Below are 13,732 nucleotides of genomic sequence, written 5' to 3'. Positions count from 1 at the left end.
CAAAGTGGCTCGGAAAGGTGGCAGCAGGGTCAATGCTAAGAAATATTGCCTTCCCTTCGCAAGGAAAACATTGGGGGCTGCCGCTTGAATGGGTGGCTTATGAACTTCAGGAGCAGCGAGCCGTCTTAATCAGGCTAAGTTCCTTGCAAGGGAGATGTCATATTTTAATTACTTTGGACTGTGGAGACACATGGGGAGGGGGGGGGGATATACACAAGCCATAGCTAATCCCAAGAACAGCAAAGTTCAATTCCCCTCTGCATACATCTCAGTAAAAAAACAAAACAAAACTGCACAATGTGTCAAACCGCCTTACTTGAAGAATGTTTCAAAGTCCTGTGGTCGCCCTCTCCTTACCCCCTCACCCCCCCTCCATGCAGATTTAAAAATAACAAAACTGTTTTTCAAGAGGCTGCAAAGGTTGGTAAGGAGAGGAGCAGGGGGGGTCGGGAGGGGATGTTTGGGAAGAAAACATCTTACAGGAAAATCTCAGCAGAGGGGATCAATATGCACACGCCAGCATATCACACCCTTCCAGCCTTAAATCATTAAACCCTTTGTCTTGCTACCAGGGCTAGTTTGTTTCCAATGTCTTTATTGCATGCAAGAGAGACAATTCATTCTCTCTCTCTCTCTTTTTCTTTTTTCTTTCTTTCTTTCTTTCTTTTTTTTTTTTTGCTTGGTAGAAGAAGGGAAAAAAATAAACCTACATTGAGCAGTGTGCCGGTGTTGCCATTCGGTTTGGGTCAGTCCACTGAAGCATGCTTTGAGAGCTTTCTCCTGGAGCATGCAGGAAGACGGGCTCGCCGTGTAGAAATCCAGGATTTGCCCGGGACTCACTGACAGAACATCCATACAGTCAAACATGATCTCCCCTGCACCACCGCAATGTCTGCAAAAGTGCTTATTCCTCTAGGTGTGGAGGCAAATGGCATCGAAAAGTCCACCCAACTCCATCAAACTCTGCCCCTTTTTTGGCACGCAGGCTGTTGGTTCTCTTTCCCAGCCCCGAATCATGAATTATGACAGACAAGCCAGCTAAAAGCCTGTAATTGATCCAAATGATCATTTACCATTTTCCAGGCTCGCTCGGCCAATCCAGCCCGGGGCCGGGGTGGAGGGGGGTTCCCAGTAAAGATCCCAAGTTCTCCTTCGGAGCCAAGGCGTGCAGAAAGCCTCCCGAATGCAGAATGCGGTCCGGATCCTACCCCGACGGTGCCCAGGCCAGCCCTGCCCGGCTCGCTCGCGTCCTCCGCATCCCAGTCCTCAAACGGCGCGCACGGGGGAATTCTGGTTCCCCCCCTCTGGCAAAGAATAGACCCTCCTGCCTCCGAACAGCTCACTTCCTACTACTTCTGTCACACGGAATGAAAGATTGAATTGCCTAATATATGCGAGTGAACTTTCGGTGAACCCTTCCCGGGCTGCTAACCTTCAAATGACCCAACGAGTCTGACATCACCAACTCCCAGGATTCTCACAGAGCTCAGACACTCCCAGCAGCCCTGCACACGCAGACAGCCCAGAGACAGGCAGCGAGCGAGCATGCAAGCCGGCTCTTTCTTCCCCATTTCTCACCTTAAAAAACAATGCAAGAAAGTGCTTTTAAAACGAGCCCGGGGAGGAGCCCGGGCGCCGCTCCGGGCTCCCGCTGAGCGCCAACTTCTCTCCCCCCCCCCCCTTTTCGCCTTTTTTCTTTGCAGCCGCTGAGCTCGCAAGCGCCCCGTTCCCGCCTCACCTCCTTCTCGCCTCCCGCCCACCCTCTGGCCCCCCAGCCCAGCCCGTGCATTCCTCCGTGCGCCTCTCTGTCGGTGAAGTTCCTTGTAACTTATGTGTTTTTCCACTCCCCGAAAAAGCGCAGGCAAGCCCCAAGCTGCAGAAGAGGGAACGGCTACCCCTCGGGGAAGCCTGGAGAGGAGAAACTTTCCATTTCATAATGTTTTTCTCCTTGTCGCCTCTTGCAAGCCCTGGCATTGCGTTTGCTCTGGAGTAAAAGAGCTGGCTTTCTGGATTCAGTTACTTTTCAGCGTAGCGAGTAGTCAAGACTTAGTTACTCCTGTCCCAAACACACACACACACACACACACACACACACACACACACACACAGTCAGGGATGTAGGGGACTTCAGGTCCTGCCCTGAGCAAAAATATAGAGTGCCCAAGAGCATGGATGTGGGAGTAAAACTGAACCAGATGCCCAAGTCCAACCCAGTTTCATCACTTACCAGCTGTGCGATCTGGGACATGAATTTAAACACCGGGCCTCAGTTTTCTCATCTGTAAAATGGGAATATGCTACTACCCACCTCAGTGGGTTGCTGTGAGGACAAAAAGAAACAGTGCTTGGAGGACACTTAGGACATATCCTGGAAGAAATATTAGCTGTGATTCTTCCTCTTATTTTTATTTTTTTAAAAATATATATTTATTTACTATTTTAGAGGGAGAAAGGAAAAACGATGATTTGTTGTTCCACTTATGTATGCATTCAGTGGCCGCTTCTTGTATATGCCCTGAACGGGGGTGGATCCTGCAACCTTGGTGTATCTGGACAACGCTCCAACCTACTGAGCCACCCGACCAGGGCCTCTCTTATTCAATATTTTCCAACCAGGGAAAGAAAAGCCCAGAGGAGCTCAGACCTGCCTAAGGTAATATAGCTTAGAGTCATGACTAAAACCCAGTTCCCCGGAATCCCTGTCTAATGCAGTAATTACTGTGCTGTTCCACAGCCTTGTACCCCGATAGCATATTTCAGCGGCCTCTCTCATCACACAATCACCCCCCGCCCCCCGCCAAAAAAAAAAAAAAAATTAAACGCATATTTGAAAACTGGTTAAGTGAGAGGGTTTTGTATTTGCAAGGGCCAATTTTCACCAACATGAGCTCCTCCCCAATCTGGCTATTTATTTAGAACCGTTTTAAGAGAAAAAGAATGATTTCTGTAACCTCCGCCACTGACCCTACCGAGAGAAGGGAGAAGCTTTTTAAACAAGTCTGAAAACATGGAGAGGGACAGGTGTGATATTTACAAATAAACTGGCTGACAGGGAGCTTTGACGGACAGCCAACCCACCCTGCAGCCATTCTGCAAAACTTGCTCAAAGGGTGCACCTGTACTTCAAAGGAAGGAAAGTCTGGGAGGAATGAAGACACCCTACCTCTTCCCCTGCCTCTCCCATATTTACTCATGATTATCCCGCAAAGCAGGGTGGGCGAGGGGACAGCCTGCCTGCCCCTTGCAGCGGGGGACGCTGCTCCCCTTTCTGTGTGCAGTGCTGGAATGTGCATTGGCATCCATGCTTTCATAAAGCCTGTCAGGGGGCACCCCCTCCCCCACAATACCGTCTAGCGGAGTTGCTAAGTGGCACTTGTGGTATAACATGGAAAGTATGCATCGCACACACTTCCCAAGTCCAAGGTCCTTTTATGAAGGCACATTAAAACAATTTTCAGCCCAGCAAGCTCAGATCTTGCTATTGAAAAGTCCAGGGTGATAAAGGCGCGAGATTTTGCTGAATCTATGTACTTAGTTCCTCTCTCTCTCTCTCTCTCTCTCTCTATTTCTCTCTCGTTTTATATCATTCTCATGTTGTGACAGAGCTGTATTATAAGAAACCCTTTCACTACCAAGAAAACACACATTTTGAGCAAGGAGCACGGAGGACTTGACAAAACATTTAACACCCTGTTGTTAAGATAGTTGTAAAGAATCACAAAGCACCGTTATTATGGGGCGATTTCTATGGGGTCCTTGAGACTTATGGCTCCAGATGTTTAAGGAAGGCCCTCAGAGTTCCTTGGAAACTGGGCTCCTTTTAGACCAGCTCCTGGACGTGGGGGAACAGTTTTTTGAGGGAGAGAGGAGGGCGCATCTCTATTTAAAGGACAGCAAGAAGGAACTAAGGGGGTGAGATCGGGCAGCACTGCCAGGTGTGTGTACAGGTATCTGCTCCTAGGAGAGGTCCCTGCACTTCCCCCCTCAACATCCTGTCGAAGGCTAGGGGGCACCAGTCCTGGCGGAAATGAAGATGGGTTAGTGTCCCCTGAATCCTGATCATCCCCACTTCTTAAGCTAGAAGATCTGTCTCATCTCGAGAGGGTATACCTGCTCCCAAATTTCTTCCCTCAATACCATGTCATAACACAAAGACAATAACAAAGTATGCTCAGAGCAGGGGCTGGGAGATTTGGTTGTTCTCTCTCTCTCTCTCTCTCTCTCTCTCTCTCTCTCTCTTTTGCACAAGAATATTTAAAATTTATAATTGCCTTAAAGTCGTCTTAAGTGTAGAGAAATACACTTGGGCCTTGAAATGAGCGATCAGCGTTTAAATCCTGGTGAACAGACTACTATGGGTGTCTTCTACTGCCACCGTCTTTAGTCGGTTAATCTTTTCTCATCATGAATTAATTATGCTGAACACAATTATGAGAACTATTATTTAACCCAAGTATTCATTTATAAAGCAGCCCCACAATTTAGCCGCATGTTCCTTTATCATTTCTTCATCAATAAATCTAATTCTTACCCTTCTTGGAAACTTGATTCCTACTCCAAATTCTCAACTTAAGTAAAGTCAAGGAAAGACACACAAATAAACCACAATTCTTTAAATACATACCCGCGTACTAAAAAGATGAATGGCTAGGTAGAAGACAAATGGCCTCGTTAATTTCTTGATAACGAAGTTTAAATTATTGATACCTCTTTTAAACATTAATCAGTTAGACAAAACCTCTCCCAGATATCCTCCTGGTACAGCATAAAATAAGATCTGGATATATGTCACTTCCTGTACAGTAAGCCCTCACTCTTGTTGTCAAAATTTCTTTCTAAGTTAAACAATGTTTAACAAAACCAGTTTTCCCATTGGCTAAGTGATAGGAATAAGAGTTATGTTCCTGAGACATTTCATCAACATCACAACGAAATCACACGAACAAAATGACGTTATTGCATTTCCTTTGTGTTTGACCCACGATACAAAGAAACCCTGACAAACACACACTTCCAACCCCACACAGAAAAGCAAAAGTTTGAGGCCGAAAGCCATTGTGCTTCAGAGTAACCGTGTATTTGTCAGGGTGACACAGCACATTTGAAACCCATAATCATAAAACAAAAATTTATAGCCAGGGTTCAGGGTCTACATCTGTTTCCCTGGTTCTCGCACAGCAATTACCCACTGGACAATCCAGAGAGAAATACCATGAATCACGCTTCGCAAACATGTTGGGACTGGAGAGTTTTGCAAAGAAAATGCAGGCATCTCGATGCGACAGCCTTGCAGCCAGCCGTGTGCAAAGCCGGTGGAGGGCTTTGTGTGTGATGTCTACATGAAGCGGTTCTTGCAGGCGCAGGCACATCCACCCGGGGCACAAGTCATGCAAAGTGCAGGCGTACAGGGGAGGGGGGAGCAGAGGGAGGTGGCCGCGGATTGTTTGAAAAAAGACACACCTGTCTCTTTCATGTGTGTGTTTTTTTAAGTATTTATTTATTTTTTTGCTGCTAATCTCCTATAAACCTCTCTCGCCACAATGCTGCCAGGAGAACAAATGGTGAGCACTGAGTGATGTGTTTCGCAGGGGAGCCAAGGCAGAGAGAGATGTGTTGCCCGCACAAGCCAGGCGCTGAGGTGGTTCCCAGGCCCCACACCGCCAGGCAGAGCGGCTGGGAGGAGTTCTGGCCCTCATCGCCCTCGGACACTGCTACAGGCCCTTCCATCGGAACACCTGCTAATGCACCGGGACTGTTGATGTCCATGGATCTCATACCAGAAGCACCAAACGTGGCCTTGCAAGGTGGCTGGCTGTGTGCGTCACTGCAGACGAGGTCCTCTTAGGACCCCAAGAAGCATCTATTTTTCCTCAAACTCTTCTCTCCACCTCGAGTGTTGGCCACTGTGTCCTTCCTTCCCTGGGCTTCTTTCTCTCCAGCTTCCTGCTTTGTCCAATTTCCTCCCGGCTACTTAAAAAACACCATGCCCCCAGGACCCTGGTCTGCAAACTGGGGCTCGCAAGCCACATGTGGCTCTTTGGCCCCTGGAGTGTGGTTCTGCCACAAAATACCACGGCCTGGGAGAATCTATGTTGAAGAAGTGGCATTAGAGGAAGTTTGAGTTTAAAAAATGTGGCTCTCAAATTTCAATTGTTGTACTGTTGATACTTGGCTCTGTTGACTAATGAGTTTGCCCACCACTGCCCCAGGACAAGGGGCACACTTCTCTCTTTACACAGTTCTGAGTTATTTTCTTTAGCACCTCTGGCTTTTGCTGTGTGTGACTCATGAAGACGTCTATTAAAGACCAACAGTTCCTGTCGATCCAACTCGAGACTTAAATATATTCCCTCCTGAGGGCCTAGGTACTGAGTAATAAGCTCCCAACTATTTCTCAGCTGATGGCCACTGCTGGGGGCACCATCTCAATGATCAATTTGGGGGAGACTTATCTTTGACTATTTCCTCTTATTTACTTTCCCCTCTTTTAATTTAGATTTTTTTTTTGGAAGGAATCCTATATAATAAAAGGCTAATATGCAAATTGTCCCCTTGGGAGTTCAACTGACTGGGAGTTTGACAGTTGCTATGATGTGCGCTGACTACCAGGAGGCGGCACTGAATAAATGAAGACCCCAGTCAGCAGCTGGAAGGCCCTCATCGGCTCTGATTGCCAGCCAGGCCTAGGGACCCTAACTTGTGCATGAATTTCGTGCACTGGGCCTCTAGTACCTTTCATAAAAACTCAGAGAGTTTAGTCTGAAAGATATAAAGTGAGGAGATATATATATCCTCTATGTTACTCACTCATCAAATGTTGAGTACCTTCTATGTGCCAGCACTGTCATAAGTTCTGGGCATATATCCGTATATCTTCTGGGGGATATTCTTTGATGCTTTTAACACAAACATAATAAAATAATACATGTTATTCTGCAAATGTTTTAATTTATCAATATCTCCTAAACACCTTTTCATAACAAACAGAACTTTCTCATTTAAGGAATGAGTACATAAATATCTATTTTATAAGCTAAATAGTGCCTCTTTACATTAATGTGCTCCAACTCATTTAATCAGTGTCCAGCTACTGGATGTTTAGGTTGTTTCCAGTTTTCGAATGTTCTAAGAAGTCCTGTGGATATGTGTACTAAAACATCCGCTGGATAAAATTCTAGGAGTAGTATTGCCAAGTCAAAGATGATGTGCATTTTAAAATCTGATAGCTACATAAAATTGTTGTGCCAATATATATTCCCCTTTTGTTCTAAAACATGGGTCAATAACCATTCTGTATATACTGCCACAGGAAATGTTAGCCTTTGTAGGTGATAGAGTTTCTGCTATAATTGCTCAGCTCTGCAAGTTGTAGGATAAAGTAGCCATAGACCATGAATGAATGGGCATGGATGTGTTCAAGAAAACCTAATGAGAATTAGCGGTGAACTGGAGCGGAAGTTTGTCCACCTCTATTCTAAACCAACATTTTACCAAATTCTACATTGCTTTGTTTCTATCCCTATGAAACCTACCCCTATACACTGGGTTTTGCTTACACTTTAATTTTCCTTCTCCTTTAAAATCTTCACCCAGCTTTCACTTGTGTACCACATGAGTATAATATGGCTCTTTTATTATATCCTTTCTTCCAGAATCATCTCTCCTCCTGTTTTGGCTCATAATTTCCCAATTTCTTACTTCACTCTCTTTACTTCCTCCTGTAAGAAGGGGTGTGAGATTACATTTCTGCCTTCACACAAATCCCCTGTACTTCCTTTTGCCCACCAAATCTTCCTTTACCGGTGAAGTCCATTATGTCCATCAACACTCTTCTCCCCTCCATATACGATGGCAGTATTTGAGAGATGGAAACTTGAACAATGATTCCTGCGAATAAATGCCAATGGCACCACCATGCTACATTCTGTCTGAATTGTTTTTATGTCTCATCTCAGTACATCTTCCAGTGAGCTAAGATTAGATGTGCCCGCCCCGTTGGCAGAGAGCTTAGAAGAACAGCGAGACTTGTTCAAGGATGAAAAGAAGCACAAAGGATTCTAAGAGTGCTTTGCAATTATTTCATGTTAATATTATTAATAAAAAGTAATGTCTATACCTGAGATGCCTAACTTAATTCCTAGTTCAACCCTTCATCTTTTGTATGAACAGAGGCTATAAGTTGGCTCTTAAACTGCTGTTTAAATTAATTAAAATTCAATATAATTAAAAACTTAGTTTCTCAGTCACACTAGCTGCATTTCAAGTGCTTGAAGCCCACGTATGGCTGCCATGTTAACAGCACAGATACAGGACATTTCATCCTAGCAGGAAGTTGTGTTAGATCAGGGTACTCTCAAAGGTCAGCTTAGTGATGAGAGAGGCAGTAAGGTGAGACCATGGAGCCTGGACATCAACTGACTGTGTTTGAATCCCAGCCTCCCCTCTACTAGTGTGAACCTCGCCAAGTAATTTCACCTCTTAATTCTCTCACCAGCAAAATGGAAATAGTAATGGTACCTATGTTAAAAGTCCATAGAAAAGATTAAATGAGGTAACACAAGTTAAAAGTATGTAGGTCATTTCCTGAGAAAGAAGTGATTTTAAAATGTTAGTGGAATGTCTGCAAGGAGAAAATGAAGTCAGGAACACATATCTCAACTACTCCTCAAAAGCTAGTGCCACCAGGTACAGGGACTCTCCTGGGAGGGCAGTCATTTTCCACTAGGATGCACCTTTCAGGCTATGGGATCTGGATACATGCAATTAGGGCAAGGTCCCTAAGAGATTTCGCTGTACGTGCCTGGTTATATGCCACTGCATTAAAACGTGCATGTGTGCATGCGTGCTTTTGTGTGTGTGTGTGTGTGTGTGTGTGTGTGTGTGTGTGTGTGTAGATGAAGGAGGATGGTTTTTTATTTCACAGAGCCGACACTGAGTCATAATGGCAATGAACAATTTGACAAGCCCTACCCTGCTGCTCCTATGGTATTTCTGTAAAAGTGGTATTTAGTCTCAGGAACATAAGACCAATTTTGGCTAATAAAATGGCAAAGGTATTGTACAAAATGGAAGACTTATGTTATCTTATCCATGTCTACTTTATCTTATCTTTTTTTCCATCCATCCATTCATCCATCCATCAAATCTACCTACAAATTCATCTACCTGTTATCCATCCCATTCACCCTCCATCCATTTACTTATCTACCGTCTTGTTATCCACCCACTCACTTGTCCACCTACCCATTTACTCATCTGTCTATCCATATATCCATGCTCTGGACCCATCTTCTACCTATGATCTACCCACCAATAGTGATAGAGAGAGCATGGCCTTTTGGGAGGCAATCTGTGGAGTATGGACAGGCACAAAAGTAAAGCTTTTCAGATTATGCACCTGTCTTTCTCTAGAATCCTTGAATAGGGTTTCCTGGTGAGAGGTATTAGCAGAAATAAGGTCAAAGTCACTGACCACTGGAGATTTCAGTTAAACAAGTTTGATAATTAGGTTGTGGCCAGGGCACCCCTCAGATCTAACACTGATCTCCAAGAGCATCCCAGGACTTGAAATGCTAATGAAGCTGAGTTCTATTAGCAACACAAAAGTTTCTGACTCTGAGAGAAAGCTGAAGGCCCTAAAAGAATTTCCATCAGATTCTACTAGCAAAAGGGATGTAAAATTCACAAATATCAATACATCAGAGGAGCCATTGGAGAGGGAATGGAGTTTAAATTCACCCTGGTGTCTGACAGAGAAAAAGGCAGATAAAAGAGACCAATGGGACTGAATGGGAAAGTGTGAAGGTAACAAAAAGCCAGATAGAAATCTCTGTGAAATTTCTATTGGGACACACACACACACACACACACACAATATAAATACAACAAATATTTTTGCTGAAAAATATCATTTTCTCTCTCCTTTTAAACAGCAGGGTATAAAAGCCACCCTCTCAATATCTACCTGAATCAAGGGCTTTGACAACTTCTGTTTGAGAGGGTACCAGGGTGGCTTGCAAAATGAATTTTGGCATTTTGTCATTGTTTGCTTTTTTGTTTTGAGTTAGAGGTGGTTCCAAAGAGAGTAGTAAAAGTTTTTCAGAAGCAACAGTTCCAAAATTTAAGGGAACATATAAGCATGGGAGGGCAAGAAAGTGAAATAATAGAACTATGAAACATCTCCCTCTCTAAGTCAAATGCAATGATAAAATACAATATCACTGAAATCATTCCCAAAGCACTGCAATTCCAGGGCTCCCCATCCAGAACTACAGAAGAAAATTTCCAGGGTTGGTGAAAGTAATCTGCATGTTAATCAAGATCCTTGGGTACTTTGCACACTAAAGGGTCAGACCCTCCACTTGGTGAATGCCAAGACACAGTCCTAGAGGAATCGGTGTTAAGAAAAATGAGTTGCGCCCTAGCAGGCTTGGCTCAGGAGATAGAGTGTTGACCTGTAGACTGAAAGGTCCTGGGTTCAATTCTGCTCAAGGGCACATGCCTGGGTTGCAGGCTGGATCTGCAGTAGGGGGTGTGCAGGAGGCAGCTGATCAGTGACTCTCTTTCATCCTTGATGTTTCTACCTCTCTCTCCTCTCTTCCTATCTGAAGGCAATAAAATTATTTAAAAAAATAAAATAAGAAAAATGTTGACCTTAATATTCCTCAGGCAAATGCCCAACCCCCATGAGGTCTACAGGTTAAAGACCTGCTCAGTTTCCCTAGTTGGGCGAAGGCCTCCTCCCCTTTCTTTTGGGAGGACTGGTCAGTGGCAGAGAACACAGCTGATATCTACTCCCCCGCCCCCATGTTTTAGATTCAAAGAAAAATGACATAGCTCTTCTGTGTGGTGTAGACAGAATGTGTCAAAACTCTGAAGAAGCCCTCACTTCCAACTCTGAATGTTACCAGGAGCTTCCTAGGACAGGCTGCCATCCAGGCTTCTGCTGGTTCTAGCCGTGTGGGCTGCCCTTGAAGAGGGAGGCTGCCCTCAAAGCTCTATTTTTGTCGTACATGTAATTTGTGGCCAATCTGGAGGGGAAAGGGCAGGCTGGTGTACCAACACTGAGTTGGGAGGCCAGAGGTCTATCTGCACACTAACAGCTTGTGAGAACTTGTCTGGTCTGATCAGTAACATGAGGAGGCTGTTGTGACTCATGGTGGCAAATACATGGCTGGGGTGCCTCATCGGAGCCCACGCCAGAATTCCTAATGTGCACCTTCTAAAAGATCTGGGTAAGGCTGCCCAGCAACAGATGAGCCCAGAAGTTGGCAGATTCCAAGGCCAAAACCAGCCCACCACCTGTTGTTGTAAAACAGCTTTATCGGAGAAGAGCACCTGCTATTATTTATTTGTTTACGTATTGTCCATGACTGCTTTCAACTGACAGACTTAAGTGATGGAAACAGAAATGCTATGTCCCACAAAGCTGAAAATATCTTTGATCTGGATCTTTCTTAAAAAAAAAAAAAAAGGGCTGACTTTTTACTTGGTAGGCATTCACTACCAATCTGTTTGAATTGCCTTTGAAGATGAAATTGACCAGCTATCCTCAAACTGGATAATATGGACGGTTTCTTCAAGATCTAAACTTCTCAGTTTTTTCAAGATATGTCAAATACATTCCTTCACCATCTTTGAGATTCCTTTTACTCTCCATAGAATACTCTTCTTAGATAGTAACGTGAATTATTAAATCTGTTTCTTTATGAATAGATTGCCTTAATTGAGACACTAATGGTCCTATTTAAAACAGGACTCTAGGTCATGATCATTACTGTTTCTTGGTCCTACGGTTTAAGATTTATAGTCATTATTACTACCTGGCACACATTTATTTTTTATTGTATGTCTTTGATAATAGAAAGTTATCCCCTTGAGGGCAGCCAGTTTCACTGTGATGGTCCCAATAAAAAACAGTACATGACACAGAGTAATCCTTCAATAAATATTTGTTAAATAAATAGCATTCTTGCAAGACAGTGATTAATAGAGCCATGTACAACTCGGTAGAAATTTAAAATTGGCAGAAATTACAATGAACTGTTTCAAGTCAATTAGAATGGCCTCACCGTAAGTAAAATAAAATTAGGACTAATTATTAAAAGACGTCATTGAAAAAATGAAATGTATGGCATAAGCTTTCTACTTTTAGTTCAGTGATGAGGAAGTCATACAGACCAAGAGAAAGGGCAGTCATTTCAAAAAATAGCATTGGGACAACTGGATACCCATTGCAGCAAACAAACAAACAAATGATTCACAACTCACACCATATAGAGAAATTAACTCAACATGGATCATGGGCCTAAGATTAAAACAAAAAGCTGTCAATTTTTTAGAAGTGAAATAGGAGACAATCTCATGACCTTGGGTTGGGCACAGGTTTCTTAGATGTGACACCAAAGTATGACACATAATAAAACAAATGAATGATGTAGATTTCATCACAATTAAAATGCATTTCATTAAAAAAAAAAACCTGCTAAAAGAACGAGAACACAAACAACACACTAAGGAAAGAAGTATATGTTTGAAAAGAAATTTCTATCTACAATACATAAAGAAATTTCAAAATTTAATAATAATAACTCAAGCATCCTACCTTCACCTCTAGTGGGCAAATTATTTGACCAGAAATGCCACCAAAGACAAAATACAATGTCAAACAAACATATGAAAAGATGTTCAACATCAATAGTTATTAGGGAAAGGTGAATTAAAACCACAGGAAGATCCGGCTACACACCTACTGGAATCACTATGATTAAAAAGGCCACCATACCAAGTGTCTCTGTGGATGTGGAAGAACTGAAACTCTGACACACTACTACTACTAGTCTAAAGCCATTCAAACATTTTCAGCAAATTTGGGAAATTTCTTAAAAAGTTAAACATGCACCTACCAAATGACCCAGCCTTCCCACTCCTAGTTATTTACTCAAGAAAAATTAAAGTATGTATTTAGTGAATGACATGAATGCTCACAGCAAATTTATTTGTAATAGCCCAAACCTGGAAACAATCCAACTATCCATCAACAGGAGGATTGATAAACATAGAATGGACAACTCTTGGCAATACAAAGAAATGAACTAATATGTGCTATGACTGAGATGAATCTCCTAATAATTATGTTGAGTGAAAGAAGACAGACACAAAATATTATTTAAAGTATGGTTCCATTTACATAAGGAAATTCTAGGCGACTTAATATATCATAGCAGTTAGCTAATCAGTGGTTGCCTGAAGATGGTGACTTGAGATGGACAGGTAGACAAGATTACAAAAGGACATGGAGAAACATCTGGGGAAGGTGGTGGGTATGTTCATGATTACTATTTTTCATTGAGATACAGTTGACATATAATGTTATATTAGTTTCAGGTGTACAACATAAGGACTCAATTTATATAGATATTGTAAAATAATCACTACAATGTCTAGTTAATACCCATCACCACATATAGTTACAAGCGTTTTTTTCTCATGTTTAGAACTTTTAAGATTTATTCTCTTAACAACATTCAAATATAACACAATTTAAATTCTCAGAACTTATTTATTTTATGATTGGAAATTTGCATCTTTTGATGATCTTCACCCATTTCTCTCACCACCCCTATGCTTCCACCTCTGTCTCTAGTAACCATCAGTCAATCTGTTCTCTGTATCTATGTGTGTGTCTGTGTACGTGTGTGTGCGCGAGTGTTTAGATTCCACCTATAAATGA

At 42.9% G+C, this 13,732-nt stretch overlaps 1 protein-coding gene across 5 annotated transcripts in view; it reads right to left on the bottom strand.

Annotated features, from left to right (window-relative positions):
• Window positions 1-13,732, bottom strand: part of RARB (retinoic acid receptor beta) — a 617,794-nt gene that overhangs the window by 135,997 nt on the left and 468,065 nt on the right. The window contains exon 1 of one of the 5 annotated variants that reach the window (XM_036431630.2): window positions 1,579-1,597. The exons of 1 other annotated variant lie outside the window; for it this stretch is intronic. Coding sequence is in view for 1 of the 4 variants with exons in the window: in XM_036431629.2 (XP_036287522.1) it covers window positions 711-867 (157 nt within the window). In the remaining 3 variants the exon portion in view is untranslated. 3 more of the 5 variants (XM_045579325.1, XM_036431629.2, XM_045579326.1) reach the window with 3 other exon arrangements.

The sequence above is a fragment of the Pipistrellus kuhlii genome, unplaced genomic scaffold (genome assembly GCF_014108245.1).
Source record: "Pipistrellus kuhlii isolate mPipKuh1 unplaced genomic scaffold, mPipKuh1.p scaffold_m20_p_11, whole genome shotgun sequence".
Classification (NCBI taxonomy): domain Eukaryota; kingdom Metazoa; phylum Chordata; class Mammalia; order Chiroptera; family Vespertilionidae; genus Pipistrellus; species Pipistrellus kuhlii.
This window is presented reverse-complemented; position numbering and strand designations above follow the sequence as displayed.